General features: G+C 39.0%; 2 protein-coding genes across 4 annotated transcripts; one reads left to right on the top strand and one right to left on the bottom strand.

Moving 5' to 3' along the window:
• Positions 1-135: 135 nt before the first annotated feature.
• LOC118825908 (cytochrome c oxidase assembly factor 1 homolog) lies at positions 136-11,518 on the bottom strand. 2 transcript variants are annotated; one of them, XM_036596770.1, is made up of 6 exons: positions 11,071-11,518; positions 10,132-10,172; positions 8,670-8,802; positions 7,297-7,448; positions 5,731-5,807; positions 136-489 (listed from the first exon to the last, which is right to left on the bottom strand). In XM_036596770.1, the coding sequence occupies exons 3-6, from the start codon at positions 8,761-8,763 to the stop codon at positions 411-413; spliced, it is 402 nt and encodes a 133-aa protein (XP_036452663.1). In that variant the 5' UTR covers positions 8,764-8,802; positions 10,132-10,172; positions 11,071-11,518; the 3' UTR covers positions 136-410. The 2 variants fall into 2 exon arrangements, with proteins under 2 accessions (XP_036452663.1, XP_036452662.1); XM_036596769.1 differs by having other exon boundaries at positions 11,213-11,515.
• On the top strand, positions 10,857-26,107 carry blvra (biliverdin reductase A). 2 transcript variants are annotated; one of them, XM_036596767.1, is made up of 7 exons: positions 10,857-10,957; positions 15,012-15,135; positions 18,435-18,554; positions 21,880-21,977; positions 22,804-22,911; positions 24,138-24,306; positions 24,523-26,107. In XM_036596767.1, exons 2-7 carry the CDS (start codon positions 15,017-15,019, stop codon positions 24,785-24,787), a joined length of 879 nt encoding a protein of 292 aa, XP_036452660.1. In that variant the 5' UTR covers positions 10,857-10,957; positions 15,012-15,016; the 3' UTR covers positions 24,788-26,107. The 2 variants fall into 2 exon arrangements, with proteins under 2 accessions (XP_036452660.1, XP_036452659.1); XM_036596766.1 differs by lacking the exon at positions 10,857-10,957 and adding an exon at positions 12,344-12,433.
• The last annotated feature ends 969 nt before the right edge of the window (positions 26,108-27,076 follow it).

The following is a 27,076-nucleotide window of genomic DNA, read 5'->3' as shown; positions in this document are numbered from 1 at the left end:
TTGGCAACTGCAAACATTTAGAAAGATGAAATCTGTTTTATAACACATCAGTCACAAAAATATGAACTCTTCTGACAAACATCATGCACTTTTTTTTATTACTAACTTGATTCAAATGAAACGAATGTATTCAGATGAAGATTTTCACAGGGTTACTTGATGTTTTTATTGGATTTTTTTTCCGTCAGAGCGTCTTCATTTTAATACACATTACCGCATAAGAACTGTTACTGTCCTTCAAACATGTTCTCTTTTTCTTCCACTCTGCTTTTTTCACTGAATGGCACAGCTGAACTCTTTTTACTCTTTTAAAAGTCAGCATTCGTCATTAAAACAGGCACTGTGATGCAGCTGATTCAGTGTGTGCTCATGCAGTTCTCACAAGACCCAAGGTCTCCATCTTCATAAAACTATTCAGATTCGGTTTCAGGGAAAATATCAATGATCTCACCAGTCCTGAGCTGTAGAGCCACTCGCTGGAGACACCATCTGCAGAGAAAGTTCCAGTAAGAGGAAGCAAAGTCAACCTGAAACCTTTTACATTGTTAGTTCATGTTCCTGATCATACTGAGAAATTTATCATGGTGCACTATTCATATTGCAAAATTCTCAAGTTCCTGTAAAATTCCATCGAAATGTAATGGCTTTTGCCCCACCTCTAAATCATCTTCTGAGGTTTGTTTACATCACCATACACCTGTAAATAAACATGTTTAACCTCTCTTTCCCACCACTGAGAGAAAGCATTCAGTTAGCTTTGAAACACCAAGGAAATTCCCTTCTAAAATGCCATTAAATTCCCAGTTTCTGCTTGATGTGGAGTCTTTTTGGTGAAATCCCTTCATAGGTGCAGCTAACTAAGGAGTGGGAACCGGATCTTTGATGCATGACCATGACTTAGTAAGGTATTAAACATGATAATTAAGTTGTTGCCATGATTTAGTAAGGCCTGGGAATGCCTCACTCTCACACCTTACTAAGTAATGGGCATGACTTAATTATCACAACTTCATTAATCTCGTTTCCACACCTTAACAAGTGGTGGCCATGATTTGATTATATCATTCCCATGCTTTACTAAGTTGTGGCTACAACTTAATCCTCTCGTTCCCATGACTTAATAATTTGTGACCATGACTTAATTATCTCGTGGCCATCACTTTTCACAACTTCAATATCTCATTCCCACACCTCACCAAATTGTGGCCATGACTTAATTATCTCGTTTCCACACCTTAGCAAGTTGGGGCCATGATTTGATTATATCATTCCCATGCTTCACTAAGTCGTGGCCATTACTTACTTATCACAACTTCATTAACTCATTCCTGAATTTCACCAAATTGTGGCCATGGTTTAAATATCTCATTGCCATGCCTGACAAAGTGGCGGCTTCAACTTAATTATCACTTACTAAGTTGTAACCGTGACTTAGTTATCTTGTTACCACACCTTACTAAGTCATAGCCACAACTTAATTATGAGGACTTCATTATCTTGTTCTCACATCGTATTGTGGTCATGACCTTATTATCTCATTCTCATGGTTTACCATGTCATGGCTTTGCCTTAATCATCTTGTTTCCATGCCTTACTAAGTTGTGGTCATGGCTTAAATATCTCATTTGCATGCCTTACTAAGTTGTGGCCAAGACGTAATTATCTCATTCCCACAGTTTATTAAGTCGTGGCCATGAATTAATTCTCTCACTCATACACCTTACTATTTAATTATCTCGTTCATACACCTTACTATTCAATTATCTCGTTCATACACCTTACTATTTGTGGCCTCTACAAGTATCTTGTTCATACACCTTAATATTTAATTATCTTGTTCATACACCTTACTATCTGTGCCCTTGACTTAATTATCACCTTCATACACCTTAACATTTAATTATCTCGTTCATACACCTTACTATTTGCAGCCGAGGCTTAATTATCTCGTTCATACACCTTAGTATTTAATTATCTCGTTCATACACTTTACTATTTGTGGCCAAGACCTAATTACCTTGTTCATATACCTTAATATTTAATTATCTCATTCATACACCTTAATATTTAATTATCTCGTTCATACACCTTAATATTTGTGGCTGAGACTTAATTATAGTTCTACATCTTACTAAGCTATGGCTTTCTCTTACTGATCTCGTTTGCATGCCTTTCTAAATTGTGGCTTTTAACTTACTACTCTCATTCACATGCCTTACTAAGTTGTGGCCATGCATTAAGATTCTGTACCCATACCTTACTAAGTTGCGGTCCCACATTATTTTCATTAAGAAGGGCTGTCACCAGCAGGGCTCTGTAGCCTTATCTTCAAATACATTTATACAGAAAACTTACTGAGAAATTCAAACATAAAGCATGTTGAAAGCCCAGGTATTGCATTTCCGTATGTTTTATCATAGAATTTCCATCACTGGGATTTTGGCCACACCCACCACTTCCTGCATCCCTCCCTGATTTGGGTAGAAGCGCCGGAAGCGCCAGCCTACTGGTTTGTGTCTCTGATACAGGATTCCTGTGAAAGCGCACAACTTTCCAAACACGCAATTTCCTCATGAACGGCACCAACAACTTGGAGTTATGTCTGGCTTCCTGCTGATCTGAATATGTTTTCTGGCGAACCCCACAACCGAACGATTTCATGGGAAATTAGAAAGACCAGAATTTTCAAAGGAACATGTGCCGCTACGTAGTTACCTTTGGAACGAACGGGGGCTGTAAAATAAGCCTACACTCTACATGTGGGTAGCTACAGCACTGATCAGGGTCAGCGATAGAGCACCATAAACAGTGTCAGACGAAATAAGCGTCTGCCAACAGACAAAAAGAAATACTCCTGCTAAAATGCTAACATTTGCTCAGTGGTAACTGCTCTCAGTCACTGTTAGCAATGTTAGTATTACTGAGTGAAGTAGCCTATAATGCTAATAATCATTTCTTGTCATTTATGATGCTTTCAAGCATCTTGTTCTTGAATGTTCTTTAGTCCAGACAATTGCATGCACAATATGAGATGGTTAAATGGACTTTACAGCCTAAGTGAAAAATGTGTTCATCACGATATCTACTGTAAACATGCCTACTCGCCTCCTGTAGTGGTGCTACAATAGTGCCCACATTGAGATTTTCAGCTTTAAATACGAGGAAACTCCTTTCTTATGATGTATCGTTAAGGTGGAAGTAACGTTTGAGAAACTACAAGTACTTTGGGGTGGATAGTTGGGGCCTATCTAAATTTTTTGCTAGCTGACTAATGCAGAAAGAAGCCAGATAGCCAGATAGGAATATCCTGCCTATATTTATTAGCCTCTACATCAGTGGATTTCTTTACTTACTTATTCTATGACGTATCTGCACAAAGCATGCTGGGTACTGTAGTGAGAGAACACAGGCGGACGAAAACGTAAAAAAGGATGCACATTTTCGTGGGTCCTCTTGCATCAGAGGCCGCCATATTGCGCCCAAGGTGCGAAATACACAGGTCCTGGCTGGGGGGGGTCCGGAACCATCTAATTAACCTCTTGGACCACCCAGTGGATCCTTCATAGCCTAGAAACTGTAACTAAGCCCAGGATACCTCTGAAAAACTTTACACTACATCATAGTGTATTTCCAAATCTAAACTCTTGCCCGACTACCCAAGAGTTTGGTGTGAAGAGTGAATTGTTACTCACTTCTCAAACTGAAGATCTCAGTTAATGTGTTGAGGAGTGAATTACCAAATTAGAAAAGAGCATTTTCAAAAGAAGGATTATTAAACATTTTGTTGCCAGTGAAGTTACCATCAACACTGCTGTGGTGAGTGAGTTAGCAGCCAGCCAACGCTGAGAGTAGCCAGCCAACATGGGACCCCCCCAAATACCAGGGAGTATTTTGCACAATGATTCCACTGCTATGGTTCTACAACAGCCCAGAATGGACAAGCCAAACACTGGCTCTGGAGAGCGCCTTTTGAGTTTTGGTAGTGCTATAGCACCGGTTGTGGGACGTAGAAAGAAGAAGAATCAGTGGTTGCTGCCAGTGCTAGCCAACCATTTTGTGTTGCGAGTAGTTTGAGAACCCACATTTGACAAATGGAGGATCATATGTGTTATTTAGCACAAGAAAAAGCAAGAGTGGTTGAATCCTTGTCAGCAAAGAAACGGAAATATGACAGCCACCATAGGTTCCACTTCAGGGGTGTCAAACTCAACAAGTAAAAGGGCCATATTAAAAAATCTCATCAAATCTGTGGGCCAGAGAAAAAAAAAGTTTTTATTTCATTTTTAAGTAACGTTGTGCTGTAACCCGAACCGGCCATTGTTCAACTTCAGCAGTAAAATACAGACACTTGTAGTAGAGCTTAAAATATTACAGTAATACTTGAAATATTCCCAATGTAAACGTCTCCAGCTGCTCGGTCTTTTAAACCTAGCTATATGCTTAAACTAGACTCCTGGCATCCTTTCTTTCCTGTAAGTTCAATAAGACTTAGGCTCAGTTTCTGAGCTGCTGAGCTGAACATTAAGTATTTATAATGGTTGAACTGCAGCTGAAATGCATTTGGTGACATGACTGGTGTAGAATTGTGTAGAATTGAGGTGTAACAGCTGTCCCATAGACTATTGTTGGGGTATTAGAGGCAGAGCGCACATTACGTTGAAGTGCATGCTGGGGACTGTAGTGCAGCGCATTGTGAAACGGGCTAATATTAACAGAAAATGAAAACACTTTTGCGGGCCTGATCTGGCCCGCGGGCCTTTCGTCTGACACATGGGTTCTACTCCATGCATGGAAAGGGAGGAGTATTCAGTTGGTTGCAATCTGCAAACTCACCACTAGATGTCACTAAATCTTACACACTGCACTGTTAAATGAAGGTAAACTGGATTCATGCATTTCTTTTTGGTCTTTGAGAATGATACTGGTTATCCTCTGATCAAGAGTAACTGTCCAAGATCCTTTTCACCGTGAACAAGCCACAAATGCAAAGCTATGTAAAGCTACAACACTGATATGAACACAAAACACTGCACCTTTTAGTATTTAGGGTTCTACTATAATGGGAAAATTAAACTGACAATTCTTGTTGAAAAGTGTGAGGCTTGGATTTGCAAGTTTGGCAAGAACTGAGTTAATATGCTGGTGTTTGTTGAATGTAATACGTTTCCAGGTCTTTTCAAATAGTTCTAAACTGTTACCTTTATCAAATGGGTGATGTTATCTGAATTTCATATACATATAAGATACCAGGTGATAATCATGTTTAAAGTAGTAGTTCAGTGAAAAAGCTCAGCTTGGTGTCTGAAGTTTGCTCCTTTAGTTTTAACCTAGAGGCACAAGGCTAATGTATCTAACAACTAATGGAAGCATATACCCCACCAATTAGCATTGGCTAACTGCGGCAAGTTGTTCAGTAATCTCTAATAGACTTGCTTATATGCTTTCTGACATTGTATGACATAGTGCTACCAATAAAATTGACAGACAAAATTCAAGCGTCACGTTTTTTACCACCACTGCACGGTTTGTCCGATGCTAACTGGTGGAACATAAGATTTCATTACTAGTTAGTTACATTAACCTCATGGTGCATTTGATTACTGACCGATAGTTTAAGGTCTTTCAACTTTTAACCTTGTCTTTGCAAGTATATTCAAGCCCTGAATTTAGAGGTTTGTATCTAAATGATACGAAGTACCAAGAAATTTGGAAGGTGAAGAAGGAGCACACCTGTTCATGAGGGTGTCTCTGGTGGAGGTTGTGTACAGATAGCCCCCTGTCTTGGATCCAGTCACTGGAATTTTCAGCTACAAATCAAGCACAGTAAAAGAAAGACAGTCAGCTTTTCAGTTAAATGAACAAAGAGACCAAGCATGATAACTGATAATTCAAAACAACAGCTTGAGGCCTTAGAGGAAAAATTATTCTCTCCGCTTTTATTTTTGAACCGTTTACATGGTGTAAGTCTGGGGTAGTGCCAAGGCAGATGGGGGCCACCCAAATAATATCCTGCCTAGGACCCCCAAAATACTAGAGTCGGCTCTGGGCCCTGGGAGAAGAGCGGGTTTTGTTTCATGTCAGAAAAGTGCTTCTGTATGTTTCATAGTTTTGATCCTCATTGTGTCTTTCAACAACAGCCCGTGTAGCACAGTTATGTTTTGGGTTTCACATCTTCTTGGAGTCTTTTTTTTTTTAATTATTTTTTTAATTTTTACCCGATTTTCTCCCCAATTTAGTCGTCTCCAATTCTGCCCGCTAGTTAGGACTCCCCCAATCACACGATGCTATCAACGCTAGGAGGGTGAAGGCTAACACAGGCTTCCTCCGAGACCTGTGAAGCCAACCACCGCTTCTTTTCGAGCTGCCGCTCACGCAACGTCATTGGACAGCCGGCTACGGATGGCTGTAGCATCACCAGGGATCAAACTCACGATCTCCTGATGATAGGGCCAACACTTAGATGGTTGCGCCACTCGGGAGCCCTTCTTGGAGTCTTTTGATTGGCTCAGCAGTATCTGAATGTCCTCTAAAGCCAAACATACACGGTATCATTTTAGAAATATCATTACTGGGCGGCTCACACCGTTGTTTGAATAGACTATCATATATGGACAAGGCCTACGATTTATATTCTCAAAAATGCTCGATCAGACTGACATGCTAAGTGAAATGCAGCCTCCATAGGCAGCTTGTCTACAGACAATTACCAATAAAGCTGCTTCACTTGAAATAACACACTGTGCGTCCGAGTACTGAGCAAACATGCTGAGAAACTGTGTTGCAGCAGCTCGGCTAACTTGTATCACACTGTGCACTGAAACTAAGAGCAGGTGGTGATGTACATGGAAGGACAACACTGTCTACAGACTATTCAACAAAGACATTTTTTAAAAAATCGCTATAGTAAAGTTTCACTTTGCAATTCTATTCGGTCAAATAGAGTAAAATCGGTATGTATGGACTTTTGTAGCAAATGTTGACCTTTTTGCCTCTGTTTAGCTGGCCTAGTTCGTTCACTCTTATTGGGGAAGTGGTTGTAATTGCTTCTGCATGTGTTTAAAAAGGGACTAAAATCATCTGAAGTCATTTGTTCATTAGCCTGTTAGCGTACACTAGACGTTCATCACACTGGGTGTTGGTATCTGTGTATTTTTACGGGTACAGGTGAATGAGCGAGGTATTGGGTCGACAGCCGAAACCAGTATCGTTATTGATGCATCTCTAATCATTACTGTTAAGTAATATGTTCAGCATCATAAATGTATTCCTTAACATCATCATCCAAAAAAGCCTGACCTGAGCGTTTGTGTGGTCCACACGGTTGTGCCGATCAGTCAAGTGGATATTATGGATCTTCAGTGGTGGAGCCCCCAGGCTGGCCATGGCCGTGGAGTTTCTGTTCAGCTGCTCAATAGCCAAACGATGGTACTCCGATTTAGCAAAGTTTTCTGGGGGGGCATTTTTGACAAGAAGAAATGGACCATTAGAGGGACAGTACAGCAAATATACATGATCTTCCCATTACCCCAAAATGTGGGTGTTCAGCCAAGACTTTTTAACTTGTTAAGTGGCAAACATATCATCACATTAAGCTGGAAAGTCTCAAACAGACTTGCTTTGGTGGTTTCTGACACTGTATGATAAACAGCTGAGGGCAGAATATCATTTTTGATACCAATACCTTGACTTTGACTCCTGAACTATATTCCTTTTTCACTCTGGTCTCATTCAGTTCACACTGGCTTTTTTAAAGTTCTGTTTAAGTCTGGCTTAAGATGTTTAAACCTCTATTTAAATGTCTTTTTAATATGATATTTAGGCACTATTTAAAACGAACTGATCTGTTGAAACACTGTAGCTCGCCCGGCCTCTTCACTCAGATGAGACAGGCTTACTGCAATCTCCTAGGATTTCTTACTGCTCACTTGGTTGTGGGTCGTTTTTAAAAACAGTGACACGTGTTTTTAAATCCAGATTAAAAATATTTTTGTTAAGGTAAGCATACTGTCATATGCAAACATTTGAACACTCCTGTTCAAATGATTTTGTTGACTGTTTTGTTGTTTTTTTTTCTGCACATTTTAAGGCACAATTTCTATTTATTTGCCAACTTACTGAATAAAAAAAACATAAAATATGCCAAAACCTTTGCACAGGCCACAATTTATGTTTTATTTTTTCTGATATGTTAAATAAACTATAAATTGTGCACTAAAATATGCACTGTAGAGGATGTATTTTTACTTCAAAAATCAATAAAACAGGGAATTTGACCGAACCCAAACTTTTGAATACAACTGTCTGTCTAGAAGTACTGGGGCTCATTTTCTCCTATTGCTTGTAATTGTGCTGTCGTTTTATTTAGACCAGGGTATTTTATCTCTCCAGTGTTTTACTCATATTTCTGTGTAAAGCGCTTTCATTGTAACTAAAATGAAAACTGCTATATAAATAAACATTTCATGTTATACTTTTTCAATACCATCTTTTAACAACAAATAATACTGAACTAAAAGTCATGTTTTGCAACAGAATGTAACAGTAATCGAAGAAACAACATGTAGAATTTAAGAAGCACTGACATTAAAAACATATGCAATGCAGACACCCAATCAACAGACTGATTTTGGAAAAGAATTCTTATATGCTCACTGATTCTGACCACTCACTCTGCATGAGGTAGTACATCATGCCGCAGCCTCCGCCGGTTACCACGGTGACAAATATTGTCATCTGCTGCAGAAGGCTGGTGGAGCGGCCCATCCTGAAAGACGCTCTCAAGCTCCGAATCACTTAGGAAACCTGGAGAAGCAGTGGTGCAGTCATTACAGTCTGAGTAAGAGTACAGGAGAAATGTAAACTATCTGGCCAAAAGTTTGTGGACACCTGAGCATCACACCCATGAGCTTGCTGAACATGTCATTCCAAAACCATGGCAATTAATGAGGAATTGCCCTCCACTCTTCTGGAAGGCTTCTACAAGAGCTTGGAGTCTTTGTGGGAATTTTTGCCTATTCATCCAGAAGAGCATCTGTGAGGTCAGGCAATGATGTTGGATGAGAAGGCCTGGCTCACAACCGACATTCCAATTCATCCTAAAAAAAAAAGGGGTTCAGTGGGGTTCAGTTGAGGTCAGGGCTCTGTGCAGGTCACTGGAGTTCCTCCACACCAAACTCATCCAACCATGTCTTTATAGAGCTTGCTTTCTGCACAGGGGCTCAGTCATGCTGGAACAGGAAAGGCTCTTCCTCAAACTGTTGCCAGAAAGTTGAAAGCATATAATTGTCTAAAGTGTCTTTGTATGCTGTAGCATTAACATCACCCTTTACTGAAACTAAGGGGCCAAAACCCTGACAAACAGCCCCAGATCATTATCCCTCCTCAACCAAACTTTACTGTTGGCTCCGTGCATTCCAGTAGGTCACGTTCTCCTGGCAACTGCCAAACCCAGATTCATCCATCAGACTGCCAGATGCAAGTGAAGCATTATTAATCACTCCAGAGTACGTTTCCACTGCTCCAGAGTGCAGTGGTTGTGTGCTTCACACCCCTCCATCCGACATGTGGCATTGTGCATAGTGATCTTAGGCTTGTGTGCAGCTGCTCGACCATGAAAACCTATTTCATGAAGCTCCCGATGCACCGTTCTTGTGCTGATGTTGCTTCCAGATGCAGTTTGGGACTCTGTAGTGAGTGATGCAGTATGACAACAACACTGATGAACCACTCGCTCTGTGTATTTGCGTGGTCTACCGCTTTGTGGCTGAGCTGTTGCTCCTAGATGCTTCTGTTTCACAATAATACCACTTACAGTTGTCTGGGGCAGATCTAGCAGGGCAGAAATTTCAAGAACTGACTTGCAGCAAAGGTGACATTCTATGACAGTGCCACTTTTAAAGTCACTGAGCTCTTCAGTACAACCTATTCTACTGCCAGTGTTTGTCTATGGAAACTGAACGGAATGCGCTTGATTTTATACACTTGTTAGCAATAAGGGTGGCTGAAACACTTGAACTCAATAATTAGGAGGGGTGTCCACATACTTTTGTAGTGTATGTTTGTTGAATATAAAGCGCTACTGAGCATTTGAGCTCAACTGAGCAGGACAGAAATGTGTCCGAGTTACTTCACCTGCACTTCTTCCAAGGAATCACTCCATCTCAGGAGGGATTCTGCAAATCACATGAATACGTGTGTCAAATGAGTGGACTCAGTATTTTATTTGTACATGCAAACATCAACAAAAAGGCTGCTTTACAGGAGTTAATGGAGAAATAATTGATTCCAAGAAATTCTGAAGTACTTCTCTTGGTCCATTCATCATGAAACTTTGATATAATGTAAAGGGCAGCTGGTAATTTCAAATTATGCCAAAAAATATAAATATTCCGAGTATTGGATTTTTTCATAAACTACCTTACACTTATTGATCACCTAATCCAGCTTTAAGTGGACACCATATTTTCGTTACAGGGAGCTGAAAAGAGCGGGCGCGTCACAAAAACAAGCAGGTTGAATTTCAAAGAGGGACATGCAGAGTTATAGGCCAGTTGTGAGCCCCAGAGCAGCCTAGTATTGTTTTTAATTTTAAGAAATAATCTAACATAGAATAATAACATTTTATCAACAACTGTATATCCTTGTACAACCACTGAATGCCTACCCAGCTCATTTGCATAAAGTTTGTAGTGTTAGTTAGATGTACGTATCGCCTCATTATAGCACTATATGACACGCTCTGTTTGGTGTAAATTCGTAAATAAATTTAAAAAAGGCTAATACTTTAGCATGTCGTCATTGCTCACGTCACGCATACGCTGCTTAACATTTCAGCACCCCACCCTAAAACACCTTCCCGCGTCCCAGCTCGAGGAAGTCCGCGAGTACGCAAGCTCGCACAAGATCGAATTGGGACGCAACCAAGGTCTTATGAGGAGACTTGAACCAGCAAGTTAAGGTTTGTACTAAACTCTGCTGGACGGTAGACCTCTGTAAGCATGGTTGGTGACCGATAGCTAACTTAGCCCAGCCATTTAGTGGATTAAAACTGAGAAAAAGGAGCCAGGTTACCTTTCCATTCTGAAAATGTCAGTAACGTTAGACCTCGCCAGGTTTAGTCCACATCACTATCAAACACTGCAAATGGCATTTACACACACGCCCAAAATGAAGCGATACGTCGTGGAAATACTTTCAAAGCACCAAAACGAACCCGCTTTAAAGTCTTCTGAAGAAGATGCCCGGCTTCACTGACCGTGACTTCAGACTGAAGACGTCACACTGCACTGTGCCGCATGGGAGCGGCCATCTTTGTTTTGAACCGGAGAACCTTCTTTAACCGTTTAAGCGCCGGTTAAGCGCTCACAATCACCTTAAAAACACACATTAAAGCACCGGAATGTAGATATAACTGCCACAAGTCACTGTAAGGAAAATAACAATGCTAAATAAAAACAATAAGTTAAGAATAATCTGTTTAGAAGGCAAATTTGCAACGCCACAGCTGGTACGGTCAGATCGTTTTCCTGGCAACAACCAGCTTTACTGTTAAACAGGAGGCTCTTCATATTGTTCCGTTCCACCTTAAATGGTACGGCGGTTACATTCGCTGCTGCACCATTTAAGGTGGACCGACAATGAGAAAAAAGGCGATAAAAAGAAGTCACATCGTTTTTATAAATGAAACATTCAAGCACATTAAGTGTTTCAGATAATAAGTATGTCCAACAACGGACAAGTAGGTGATGTTACGAGAAATGTTTATTTTTTGTTAACCAAAAAAGCTCTCCAAAAATTTCCGTTCCACCTTAAATGGTACGGCAGCTCCGTTTACTGCTGCGCCATTTCGGGTAATTTAAGATGTATGTCCACCATTTAAGATGGACCGAAAATTCGTAAAAGAAGCCAACTTACAATGAAGTTTTATCTTTTTATAAAGAGTCCATGCACAATAACTGTTTTAGATAATAAACATGTCCGACAAAAAAAAGAAGTGGGTGTTGTAACTGAAAATATTTACTTTTATTGACCAAAAAAGCTATTAAATTTTCTATTTACATTTAAGGAATAGTAAAACAGTGCTACATTTTTTTCAGAAACAATTATAGAATATCGTAAAAGTGGTTTATGGGAAATGAAATGTTTTCATATTACTATTTACCATTAAATACTTTCATAAAGGCAATCGCATTTTATATTGCCCAATTAAGCATACAGAAAGTCCAAATTATGGCTATAAAACATTCCGAATGTATTTTTCCCCACATGTAAAAGCACTTATATGCAAAAGCACCTCACGGGGAGTTAACTGTGCAATCTGGCAACCCGCTCAGCCCCCTCTACAGTGCGAGTTATGAAAGTTGCGAGTTAGGTTATATCACTGCAGATGGGAGAGTGAGCCGCTCTTAGGTGGACAGCAGAAAGACTCTCAGTGGTAAGTGACACCATGCAGACCATACAGGGTCAGTCTGTAATACTGCGGTGTATAATTTCCTCACATGTTCGTGTTTTTGTTGTGTTTTCTGAACAAAGCAGCCTCTGTAGCCTCAGACTGTCCGTCAGTGAAGCTGAACGCTTCAGTCAGACGATACAGTGAACCAGCCTCACTACCAGAACAGCGAAAACTGTGAAAGGCGAAAAATTGTACCTAATTAAATGGTTGACATGAAAACAAAGCCATTCGGAGTCGTTTGGTGTGAAATGCTTCGTTCTAGATACACTTGCCGAGTCAGAATTGTTCACAGTGGTGGTGATAGGAACCAGACGTCCACCTCTAAAAACTCCCTCACAGAAATCTATTACACTAAATTGTTAGAGACTTGAATCCATTCATTTCAATCTATTCGCAGCGGAGGGATACATGCAGGGCTTTGTAAGGCAAAATAGTCCCCAAAGAAAACCTTTTTCTTTTCAGATTTAGGACTATTTTAACATCATCAACATTACATATATAAACTCAGGAGACACGTCTAGGTTATTCGGAGCTTTTGGATAGTAAATAAAATGGCTATATTTGTGTTGTAGACATTGTGACGCCTGGTTCCATTCATCACCACTGTAAAGACCCGAGTCTCTACAATGAACAAGAATCTATAGTAAACTCAGCCACATTCTTAATAGAGATGGTTCTTCAAGGGTTCTTTAGTAAAGTGAGTGGTTCTGTTTAGAACCATGAGTTCCGTTTCGTGCTTAAATTGTTCTTTGCATGGTGAAATGGTTCTTCAGAATGATGGAGAATGTGTTGTATAGGGTTCTACACAGCACCAAAAGGGTCCTTCTGTCGTTACAAGTTGACATCATAACAATAGCAGAAGCCTTTTTGGTGCTATACAGTCTTAAAAATGATAAGTCTTTAAATATTCTTTAGTAAAGAAAATAGCTCTGTATAGAACCATGAACACTCAAAGAACCCTTTGCATGATTAAAAGGTTCTTTGCATCATGAAATGGTTCTTCAGATTGATGGAGAATGTGCTGTGGATGGTTCTATGTAGAATCTTTTTGAAAATGGCGTACATCTATATTGCACCAAAAAGGGTTCTTCTGTTGTTACGATGTCAAGCTTGTTACAATAGAAGAACCCTTTTTGGTTCTATATAGAACTATTTTCTTAAAGGTTTCATATAGAACTGTGAACAGTACATTTTCTATCAACCTGAAGAACCACTGCATGATGCAAGGAACGCTTTCATCATGCAATGGGTTCTTTGAGTGTTTAGGGTTCTATACAAAATCATTTTCTATACTAATGAACATTTGAAGAACCATCTTTTTTAAGTGTATAGAAACATTAAAAAAAAGGTTCTATATAGAACCATATACAACACATTTCTTCTCCTTTAGGCTCCTATTAGGGGTGGAAAAGTCTGGTGGTGACGATTCGATACCATCAATTTTGTAATGTTAAAACTAATTACAGTTTTGTTTCAGTATTTGCTTGGTTTTTTGGCCAGAAGTGAAACTGAGTCTTTTTACAAACATCTAAAAAAATCTAAAAAGAAAAATGTTGTGTTATTATATGTTTGTTTCTTATGTTTTCAGTGAATTTTTAGAAATAATTCAGAATTCTACTGTATAATCAAAGCGAATTATGCTGAAATGTTGTGACATAGTGATGAGTTGCATCTAGGGATGGGTAATATGATGATATTTATCATTATTATTATAAAATAAATTACGGCACATTTTTTCTGTGGATATGGTCAGTACGTAAAGGACACTGACCGACTACATGATTCTTTAAGAAGAGAGCATAATTAGTCCTGTTTAACTGGATTAAGTGCAGTGTGCAACATTTAATAAACATCATTGAATTCGTAGTTTTTGATCGTACTTTTTAAAATATAGTCTTTGAAATTCGAAATATTGTGATACAGCCGTATTCAAAAGTTTGAACAACCTCGGTCATGGTTTTCTAAGTGTCCTCAACAGGAAACAGATTACATATGGCACTTTTGTGCTAATTTTAGTGTTTAGTGCACTGTGTCTGTTTATTTGTTGAGTTTAATGTATTGGAAAAAAAAATGTTACATAATAATAAAATTTAAATATGCCATAAATTTTATGTTATATTGTAAAATGTATGTATGTTTTTTTAAATGTTTTGTGCTTTGTTTTCCCAGTGTGTTAAAATAGCTTTCTTTCTTTTTTTTGTCCAAAAATAAAATTGTAAGGCTATTTTAAACATAAACCTGTCTAAAAATAATAATCTATAGTTTTAATGGTCTATATTGCGCGAGTGTGTAAACAGTTCCTCAGATAAATCATAAAATCATGTATTTAGTGCATTTTTAGAAATAATTCTGAATTGTGATATCATAACTGGCATTTTTGTGATGTAGTTGATCATTTCCTAAAGAATACTAATCAAAGTGGATTGTTCACTGTTGGCTCCTAGAGTTGTTGTATAGCACTGTTTTGCAGCCATGCACTTTTCATGCAGGCTTCATGGAGCCTTGCGTAAGGTTAAATAAAGCACCCGTTTACCCCCTGACCTTGTGCTCTTTTCCCCAGGTGACATGTTGGGGTCCGTGGTAGTAGGTGTGGGCATCGCCGGGTCTGTGAGGATACGAGACCTGCTCGCTCCTCTGTCCTCCAGCGCTGCAGAAAAATTCACCGTGAAGGGATTTGTGTCCAGGTTAGTTCCTCTGAATAGGACAGAATGCTCCTGTAATCCACAGGGTTAAAGGGGAATTCCACTGTTTGTTTTCTTTGTTTTTTATTTCACCAAATGGTAAAGATTTGAGAGTGGTTTGATGTGAAATGCTTGGTTCTAGAAAAACATACCGAGTCAGAATTGTTCACAGTGGTGATGATGGGAACCAGACGTCTGAAGAGTTTAACCCTCTAAAACCTTCTTTACAGAAGATTATTACATGAAAGGGTTATTATCATGCTGTCTGATGCCTGAGACACTGTTTAGAGTAGTTTTGAGAGGAAACAAAGCATTTTTTATTATTTATTTATTTATTTTTTAATTTAAATATTTATTTATGAGTGGTACCCTCAAGCAGTTGTAAGGCCAGATAGTTCCTAAAGTTCCTAAACTTATTTTTCAGATTTGCCACTATTTTACCATCATTAACAGCACGTAACAATACTCAGAGGGCTCATGTAGGTTCACTGGTCATATTTGATAGTAAATAGTATAGATATACTATATACCTAAAAGCTGTTAGCCTATAGCTAGTGTAGATATTATGAGTCAGTATGTAATCAAACTGCACTGAATGGCTTTGTTTACCTCTCAATGATTGAATTATGGACAAATAAGTAAATAAATTCCCCTTAGCGAAAATAAGTTAACACATCCTCTACAGAGAACACACTTAAGTATGGAATTTTCTGTTTATTTTAGTGCACAGTTTAGTGCACAATTTATTTACTGAATATATATATTAATAAATTCAATATAATATATTATACATTTAAAATGTGTCATAACTTTTGCACAGGCCACATTACATATATTATACTTAAACTGTGCAGAAATGTGTTCTCTGTGGAGGATGTGTTCACTTAACAAAACTCAACAAAAATGTGTCATTTGATATTTGGAGGCCCAAAATTTTGCATGTGATTGTAATGGCGTGCAGTAAGACTTCAAGGGTCTAATACTCCCTTAAATCCAGGGTCTAATACTCCCGTTAAATTAAGTCTAGTGTAGGGTATAAAGTATAGAAGTACAATTTATAGTAACATTATATAAAAAGATATCAAATATAACAGTTTATTAAGTGAAAAATAAGCCTAGATTTAAAGGGTTAATCCATTAAGATGCTATTTTAATAACCAGTTGGCCACAAGATATAGTCCTTATAATAACTTGCATATTAGTTTCAAGGAAGTCACAGTAGTTAATGAATAAAAGGTCTTAAGATTAATAACTGAGTAGTACGCCTGCAGTTTAAAGGGTAAATCCATTAGACTATTTCATTTAGATGCTAAATATATAAATAACCAGTTTGCCACAAGCAGTAAAGTCATTAAAAAACACCAGCAAAAGCAAATAAGAGTGTTTGGTTGTAAGTTTCATCCTATTGAAAGTTTATGCTTATTAATTCAGGTTAAAATAGACAAATATTAATGAGTCACATTCGTTGCTCATGCACCTCATTTTGACCCTTCAATAATATTCTGCTGTGAACGTTGCTGTGGCTTCTTCAGGGCCGACTCCTAAACTGTGAGATGATAAGAAAGCCGAAGAGCAGAAAGATAAGCACTCATGAGCCCAGTTCAGAAAAATATGTACTTTAGGCAAACATTTACTGCTCTGTCTGTTTATTTGTGTCTTAACTGGACAAACAGGCCATCTGATAATCTATAGCATCAGCTTTTTAAACAATACAAAGGACAGAAAGACTCAGAATAGAAAGGGATATTAATAGGAGTCACATTCGTTGCTCGCTCTTCTCGTTTTGGCCCGCTGTTAATCTTCTGCAGGGAATGTTTCTGTTGCTTCTTCAAGGTCGACTCCCAAAACTGTGTGATGAAAGAAAGCCAAACAGCAGAAAGATAAGCATTTTATGAGCCCAGTTCAGAAAATATGTATGTTAGGGTGAGGGTTAGGAAAACATTTACTGCCCTGTCTGTTTATTTGTGCTCTGCTGGACAAACGGGCTGACCAGTAATCCATAGCATCAGGTAGAAAGTCCAAAACCCATGTAAAAAAAAACAAAAACAAAAAAAAAAACTGACTCACAAAAAAAGTCTCCACAAGATTTTTTTTTTGCATATAATCGCTGAAAATGTTATTCCAAGTGATTTGTCATTTATGCCTTTGCTGGACAACCAGTAATCCATAGCATAGACAAAGTCAAAACCCATTAAAAAAACTGACTCACATGACTGGGTGTAAAAAGAGCAAAGATGGGCAGAGATTCACCAATCTGTGAAAAAACGCATCTAAAAATTGTGGAACAATTTCAGAAAAATGTTCCTCATCATAAAATTGCGAAGACCTTGTATGTCCCATCAACTACAATACATATTATCATCAAAAGATTCAGAGAATCTGGAGAAATCCCTGTACACAAGGGACGAGGCAGACGGTCAATATTGGATGCTTGTGATTTTGGGCCCTCAGGCAGCACTGCATTGAAAACAGGCATGATTCTGTACTGGAAATCACTGCATGGGCTCAGGAACACTTCCAGAAATCATTGTCTGTGAACACAGTTTGCCGTGCCGTCCACAAATGCAAGTTAAAGCTGTATCATGAAAAGAAGAAGCCATATTGCAACATGATTCAGAAACGCTGCCGTCTTCTCTGGGCCAAAGCTCATTTAAAATGGACTGAGGCAAAATGGAAAACTGTTCAGATGAATCAAAATGTTTAATTCTTTTTGGAAACGGATGCCGTGTCCCGCGGACTCAAGAGGAGAGGGACCATCCAGGTTGTTACACAGTTTAAAAGCCTGCATCTCTGATGGAATGGGGTTGCATTAGTGCGTGTGGCATGGGCAGCTTACACATTTGGAAAGACACTGTCAACGCTGAACAGTATACAGAGGTTTTAGAACAGCATATGCTCCTTATATTTTTAATTTATTTATTATTATAATTATTTTAAATATGCAAAAAAGTCTCCACAAGACATTTTTTTGCATATCATTGCTGTCCACAGAACAGCTACTGTGTTCATACAGACTTAAACAGACTTAACCTTAACCGTGAAAGAAAAGAAAGCGAAAGAGCAGAAAGATGAGCACTTCAAATTGACCAAAATGTATCACCAAAATGGTTTTACATTATTGAACAAAATTTGCCATGACAGCGTATGACATCAGCCATGACATCTTTATAGCATGGTTATGTCAGTGATATGTAGCAGAGTTCAAGTATTTTGTCCATATCTTATTGACGGAGTGTTCCGATATAGAGTTCTTCACCATACCTGTCAGACCAGAGCTTTATTGATCGATATCTTTTGTGTAGGAGGACGCTGCCGGAGCAGCACGGAGTCAAACAGATCTCCGTTGACGAGGCTCTGAACAGGAATGACATTCAGGTGGCCTTCGTGTGCACAGAAAACTCCAGCCATGAAGAGCACATCAGGTAAGAGCCACAATTCACATTTACAGTGTATTTTGATTTGCCTGAGTTGTAGTGGATTTTTTTTCTAGCCCCAGTTGTGTAATCGGATAAAAGACAGTGGCTCCTAATTAGTTCTATGCATGTTGCATGCAATAATTTTTTAAAATAATGGCTCTTTTTCATGACAGTTGCGTATAGTCAGATCTGAGCACAAAACAAGCGCATTCAAATTTCAGACAGTTTTTGATATTCATCAGTTTAATCTTTGGTGTATCTGTACGATCAAACTCACTTCTGGTTAGAGTGCCTGTAAATTTGATAAACATTTAACAACCTGAAAAAAAGGCCTGATTTGTGGCTAACTAACCAAAACTATTATCAATATCACCTACAATAACAATAACACAAATAATTTGTGCAGATGGCAATCCAGAACAAAGGTGAATGAACTTATATTACATGCACATTAATAGAAACAACTACGTAATGTTCTATTTAAAGACATATTACACTATGCTTTTGTTTTGTAATACTGACTCCTGCCAAAAAATACACTATACAAAACACAGCTAGTGCAGAAACATCTCATACACTGCTATAATACAGCATTTAAATATGGTACTTTGGAGAATAATCACACTACACAATCACTTCATTCTTCCATTTTAAAAAACATTTTGTTTTTTACACATTTTATTCTTTCCATTAGTCATAATTTGAACACTCCACCTATGAGCACAGCCACTGGCTCACAAACACCTTAAGGCAGTTGTTTTATTGGTTCCCTACTTAAACATCTGCATGAATTAGGGTGAGCTTCATGTAAATTATATGTAAATGAGGCGCTGGTCGCCTGGCGCTTGATTTCACGCACTGAAGCTGCTTCATCATTTGCGCTCAGATCTCTGCTTGTATCCACAACATACGAAAGTTTCATGAATTAAATGCAGAATAATTTGTACCTTATTAAAGATGGTCAAATTGTGTTTTTCTTTGCACAGCTTTGATGAATAAGGACCAATATGGGGAAAAAGAAGTGTAAAGTTACTGTAAAAATACTGTAATACTTTATATATGTAATACATCCTGTAGAGTATGAGGAGTGAATTATAGGAAGATCAGGGGACAGTCTGTTTTGTTAAGTGGCAATATTTTGTGTTAAATAGCAAAGACATTTGAGGAGATAATGAGAATGTTTTGTAACTTGACAAAAGCAAAGGTTCCAATCTCATCTCAGTTAGCTATGGATGAAAAGCCGAATATGCTTTAATGCTACAGAGAAAACCGTAAATAAACAACAGATGGTCCGCAGACGTACAGAGCGATACTTAGGCCCAATCCTGTTTCACCCTACAACGTAACCCTTAACCCCCCGGTTTTGTGTGGTCACGCCTAGGGGTAGGGTGTTCTGATTTCTGTTGATATAGGGGAGTAGGACGAAGTGTTAGGGGTACATGGCCCTCCAAACAGAGGTTTCTCAGAGACACACCCCAAACAGAGTGTTATGAGAAAAAAAGAAAAACCAGGAAGATGGCTGTGCAAACGAACAAAGAAACCCACAAATGTGAGAATTTTCTCTATTAAAAATTATAGTAGCCACTGTATTACCTTAGTTTAATGTCATTTCAGTGTATTATGGTCCTTTTCTTCATAACAAGCATAAAAAAAATCCCTAGTAGTTTGCTGACGTCTCGGTATTTAAATTACCCGTTCCACCTTAAATGGTGCAGCAGTTACATTCTGGTGTCTCAGGCTTGAGGACTGTTGCACCATTTAAGGTGGAACGGGAAAATTTGAATAAGAAGCTGGAGAATATCTGACTTCAGCTTCATATCACTGAAGAATTAGCGGTGGGCGATAATAAATAATTGTCGTATCCCCCTCTTTGAAGGCATACGATGCCCTAAATGTGACTAAAGCCCAGCAGCGAGGTTGCTGAACTTTCACTATCACTGCAGACTGGCAGGGTCACCTACAGAGCAGCACTAGTAGCTGTTAATGAAGTAATGTTCTTTTTTATTTGAGGGTTCCGTTTCATAGGGAAGACTTTAACCACTACCACTTGGAGGTTACAAGGGTAGTGGTTAAAATCTTCCCCTACAAAGGTGACACTCGAAAACAAGGGGTCGGGGTAAAAAATAAGAAAAGGGATTGGGCCTTAGTTTTACAATCAGTGTATTCTGTGGGGCAATGGTCACCAACCCTCGTCCTGGAGATCTACCTTTCTGCTGATTCTGGTTCCAACCATACTCTGCTTCACCTGCTCCAGCTAACTAACCTCTTCAGATATGATGGACTGGCTGGATCAGATGTATTAGAGTTAAGCCTGGCCCACACTACAGGATAATCGGGCCGATTTTGAGGACGATTTGCTCCTCCTGACAATTACGATCACCTCCTATAGACTTCAGCAACATATTCATAAGCTTTTTAAGCACGTAGCACTGGTGCTAGAAAAGTTACAAGTTTAAAAACTACATAATACAACTTCTTAAAAGTATAAATCCCAGTAAGCGGGACAGTGTTTTTTTCTAACTATGAAAAAGTTCAAAATGAAAAGTTAATTTTGTGCACAATAATTCAGATTCTCCTCAAATTAGCACTGAAGCGCTTATCATTGAGGAAGAGGAAACCCACACCAGCAGGATTTCTCAGTTAGCCAGACAACTTAAACCCAAAGTCAGCACTGCCCAATAAAAACACTTAAAAATCCAATTCTACAGTCCCTAAATGCACAGATGCACCTCCCACCACAGATCTATAGCCTGAGGACATTTGAGAGGGCAGTGCAGGAAAGTGGCCAAGGGGCCTATTGTGTTCTCCCTGCATGTGGCCCCTTCCTCTTTGAGCTGTGCTTGCCATAACAGTTTGTAACTGAACCAGCTCTTTCAACAGTGAACTACGTACACTGTGTATGTGCTATATGCTATACGTGATAATAAATCAGACTTTAAATCATATTAAATGTAAAAGTGAGTGGAAACTAGGACTTGTGTGCAGCACCAGACGCCCATTATTCACTATAAAGGTTTTTTTAATTAGTTATTGGACAGGATATACAAGCGAATAATACATCAGGCAGAAATTCAGAAACATATGCAGGATAATGAAGAGGTTAAAGAAATAAAGCTGTTGATAATGTATTACCCAACTGAAGTGTTTACCATGTGTTTTCATGCTGTGATGATAGTATTGAGTCACGTTATCCTGATACAGACTACCATACCATACTAACAATGCCAGCCCTTTCTTAAAGACAGTGTTCGACTCAAAACATCTCGGAGAGCCTTTAACTGCTACTTAATTTAACTCATGATTATTACACTGTTGCCTCTTTTCCACTCAGGCAGTTTCTGAACGCGGGGAAGCATGTGTGTGTGGAGTACCCGATGGCCCTCAGCTACAGCTCTGCAGCTGATCTGTGGGATTTGGCCCAGCAGAAAGGTGAGCTGACCTGAAACTGACCCTACAGTTAGCTTTTGGAGGTTAATGTTTATGACATGCTGGTGCTGAAGTGAGCGCTTTGTCTTTTTTTTGGTTCTCGCTTCTCAGGAGAAATATTGCCCGACCTTGCCCTCTGGATATCTACCACCCAGACAAGTTTAACCCCAGTGTTAAACTAGTACAGCGGTTCCCTGTCCTAGGCCGTATTCCACAAAGCAGGCTTTCTCCATAAGCTGGGTAACTTAAACCCAAAGTGAGGATTGTCCAGTAGCAGTGTCCTTTAGCTCTACTGCTATTGGACAGTGCTCAGATGAAGTTAAGATATGCCAGTGGAGGAGTGAATTATGCCAGTGGCTCAGTGGAATATGCCAGTAACTAAGTAATATACCAGTGGCTGAGTGGAATATACCAGTGGCTGAGTGGAATATACCAGTAACTGAGTGAAATATGCTGGTGGCTGAGTGGAATATGCCAGTAACTAAGTAATATACCAGTGGTTGAAAGGAATATGCCGGTCACTGCATGTAATATGCCGGTCACTGAGTGAAATATGCCAGTAACTAAGTAATATACCAGTGGCTGAGTGGAATATGCCGGTCACTGCATGAAATATGCCGGTGGCTGAGTAAAATATGCCGGTGGCTGAGTGAAATATGCCAGCAACTAAGTAATATACCAAAGGATGAGTGAAATATGCTGGTCACGCAGTGAAATATGCCAGTAGCTAAGTAATATTCCAGTGGCTGAGTCGAATATACCAGTGGTGAAATATGCCACACCATCAGTAAAGCTAGTTTTATCATTATATCCCATTGTGCATTTTTAGGCTTAGTTCTGCACGAGGAACATATCGAGCTCTTCACTCCAGACTACAAGCAGCTGAAGAAAGACATAGCTGGGAAACAGCTGGAAGAGGGAAGCCTGCATTTCACAGGTTCACAGTTCTATTACAATTCCTGAAAGAGTTAAAGTGCCCATAGATCCTTGCTTTTTGTCTTCAGTTAAAGAGTTTACATGCAGCATGTAGATGTAAACACTGTTGTAAACACTGTTAAAATGTGAAAATCTACTGCTCACTCTGCTATCCATACAGTCCATATATGGAAACTCTGAGGTTGTGGTTTCTGTAATGTCACACAACTCAATACATGTATTACATATATTTACCTCTTCACCTATAGCCTGTTTTTAATGAGGAACAACACAATCAAAGCAGAGTTTACATATAATAGTCTTAAAGGCACAGTAACAAATACCCTTTTAATCTAAGGGATAAAGCGAGGTTGGAAAATGGTGGTGTAAAAATGAATGATTATGACTATGGGTTAGGGTTGGTTGTGCCGCCTGACTTTTCATACTAATTTAAAATAAAACAGGCATCTGCTCGACACCTGTAGAAACCTTTGTCCTTGAACTTGACTTTGTAATTCATTTTTACAAATAAACAAACATTTTAATAAAAAAAATACACATTTTCATGGTTTTCATGGTCAACTGAACCGTTCTAACCATGACTGAACAATCACATTTTTTCCAAAATTTGTGAAAGGGCTGCTGACCGTGGTATTGCATCATGAAGCTCACTTAGGGTCTTCTATATGATGCAACACCCTGGCCCCTTTTTGTAAAAGTATATCAAAATAAAAGTCCTTTGTTCTTGGTGGTGCCACCTGATATTTGAGGAAGTAAGAACTTGCGAACAATGTTTTTTTAGTGAATTGAGCACTTTTAAAGTTGCCTTATTTTGCAATATGGTTTATACTTTAAAGTTGTCAAACATAAATTCATGCCAAAATTTATCTAAATTATCTTTTTTGATAGTTTACTTAATCAGCATATGGCTGTACGGTTGCACCACCTGACATTTTAGAGGCGAAAAGAAACTACATTGAATTTTTATATGGATATACTGACAACTGTTTCACATAAAAGAGGGATTGTTGAATAATTTGACATGTATTTATTACATTATTTTTTGGGACGAAAAAAGCATTTCATGTAGATGACCTGTTTATCAACCAAACTACACCAAAAATAAAACATAAATCTTTAAACAACAGGTTTTTTTCTATGCATGTGCTCTTTGAAAATTTGTGTTGGGACCAGTGGTGCTCTGTTATCAGAATGCCATAATGTCTCTGTTCTACCATGTTCCTTCAGGAGGCTCCCTGAAGCCTGACTTTGGGTTCCCCTCCTTTAGCGGCATCGCTCGTCTAACCTGGCTGGTCGACCTTTTTGGCAAACTCACTGTTAAGGAGGCAACGCTGGCTGAGGATGAGGAGAAAAAGTATATGAAGTTGACTGCCCACTTCTTAACCAAGGATCAGAAGTAAGTTGGAGCTGACAGTGCACTAATGAAAATCTAGCTACTGCAGCAAGCTCCACAGAGCACTCATGAAACTTTGACGTTATTTTGTGCTTTATGCCGTTTCATTTATAATAATACAGTAATTCTCATCCCATACATCCAAATGTCCAGTATTAAATGGCTCTGAACAGGCTGGAGGGAAGAGTAACTTTCTTACACATCCTCCTCCAACCACAGACCTCTCACCTGGATCGAGGAGCGGGGTGTAGGCATGGGCCGGGCCAAACACATCCACCTGCGCTTCGACTCCTGCACCCTGACGGAGCTGCCGGCCGGTCAGAGGGAGCCCGTGGGCCTCTTCATGCAGGACCTGGTGCTGTTCGGCCGCAAGCTGCAGGGCGAGGTGCCCACCGAGGAGCTGCAGGCAGAGCGGAGCCGAATCCTCCACTGCCTGCAGCTCGCGGACAACATCCAGCAGTTCTGTCAGAGCGCAGCGGCCTAAAACATTCACTCCACACCAGGCCACCTCCAGCTGCTCGGTGACAAAGACGCACAAAATTACCAGCCAAGGAGAGTTTATACACACACATCTTTGTCAGGTTTGCAGTGGCATTTTTAGTTCATTTGGGATTTTATTTTGGATCATCATATAGTTTTTTTTATTTCTGTGAGAAATCTGACACTTTCCTCTTATCCCAAACGTAGTTTGTCAGCTGAGACATTAGGTGTCAGCAGAAACTGTTACTTATAAAAATAGACAAAGGTAGAGATGAAATTCAGTCTTCAAGCTAATGCTGTTTTTAGTTATGCGAGGCACATTTTTATACATAACAGTATGTCATACAGTGGAAGAAACCCCATAAGCAAGTCTATTTGAGATTACTTAGCAACTTGACAGGGTTTGTGGTGAATGATTTAGCCATGCAGTTAGCACAAGGCTAATTGGTGGTGTACATTATGGATGGGTAATACGAATATTATCACGATAAATTACGATAAATTATGACACAATTTGCATGGTTTACAGTAGAAATATAAAAATAGTACTGGCTAACTGCATGTTTCATTACAAAGATAGCATAATTAGACTTTAATCGAATTTAGTTCAGTGCAATATGTGAAACATTAAATAAACATTTTTTCCCACATATCAAACTCCATGGAAACATACAAATGTCTTCAAATATCGTGGTATTGTATTTTTTCCATGTCGTCCACCCCTACTGTACATAAGCTTCCATTACTTGTCAGCTACGTTAGCCTCATAGCTCCATTGCAAAACTAAAGAAGACACCAAACGTGGCTGAACTACTTTTGGGGTAGGAAGAGGGGATCGTTTACATTTTCACTGCACCACTCCTATAATACACCCTGTTACAGCTAAGTACTGCGAGTGAACTGAATGCTTGAATTTGTTTTTATTTGAATAACCAGAACAGTTCTGAATTCAAAGTAACTGTTCAATCCTCACCTGTGTAGCACAGAATCATTTGCATTGTGAACTGTGTGAATTGCATTATATCTCTAATTTCACCATCATAAAGGGAAGAGAAAATTGCTATGAAAGCAGTGCTGGCTGGCAGATGTTCTGAACAGGCAGTTCCCAGACTGCAAGTGTTTAAAGTGGGGTTCTATGACTAAAGAAATTAGGGCTTGAAAAATATATATCGTTTGGCAGACAATATAGTCCGATATCAACAACCCACATCGATATCAGTTTTATCGATATCAGCAAAAATTTTGCTGATTGTTAGCAACTTTTTTGGTTGCAGCATCACCGAAATTCGGACTCTCCCACCAGGAGGGTAAGCCTGGCTTTACACAGTGAAACTTACTTGCTTTAAAAAACCACATGAAACTAAACTGCACTTGAGTTGCGCAATGTAACCCATCCTGAAACCAGTTGAGACTCAGCTGCAACAGTTGCATCTCAGCTTTGTTAAGCGTCATGAAATAGCCAATTGATAACGTGTATGTGAACGTGTTGAATAACACACCTTAAAAACAATTGATTTTGTCCACTGATCTGGTAAAAAAAATAAAACAGAGGATGGCTTATTGATTGGGCAGTTGAAAAGAGACTGAAAAAAGAACGGCAATAGGCCCTTTTCACAACGCTGGGTAAAACTGTCCTTACAGACAGTTATTAACTTCAGAAATACAGGGGTACGTATCACTTCAGCTCACCATGGAAAGGTGTCTCACTATATCTTTGTCATAGTTGCCAAGACTGAAATTGGAGGATGTGTCCAAATTTGTTGGAGAACCAAACATACAGCAATAGCCATGTTTACATGCAGCCTAATAATCCATTAATAATCTGACTAATAGCTCAATCGGAACAGAATACGTCCATGAATTCACCTCAGTTGGAAGAGAAAAGTCAGATTGAGGCTATTCAGAATATAATTTCTATCCAATCGAACGAGGTGGGTAATCCTGTAAATAATCCTTTAAATAGATTAATAATATCCATGTTAAACGCCTGTATCTGATTACATTCCCAATCAGAAAGTTTAAGTACGTTCTGATCATGTTCGTCGCGTCATAGTGAAAGTTTCTAACGTTCAACATGGCGGAGCAGAAACTGGTCTGCAGAGGAGACGAAGTTTATGCTCTGATCTTTAAAAGACGGCGGTGGGACGGACGTCCAGCTTATGTGTCTCAGAACACGACGTCTTCCTCTCGGCCTTCTTTAATAAGGACATGTGAAGGACGTTTTCCTGAGTCTGACATCATTTAAAAGTAATTAAAAACACAAGCACTGCTCACTGCTGCTCATCTCACTCTG

Source organism: Colossoma macropomum, unplaced genomic scaffold (assembly GCF_904425465.1).
Source record: "Colossoma macropomum unplaced genomic scaffold, Colossoma_macropomum, whole genome shotgun sequence".
Lineage (NCBI taxonomy): Eukaryota > Metazoa > Chordata > Actinopteri > Characiformes > Serrasalmidae > Colossoma > Colossoma macropomum.
This window is presented reverse-complemented; position numbering and strand designations above follow the sequence as displayed.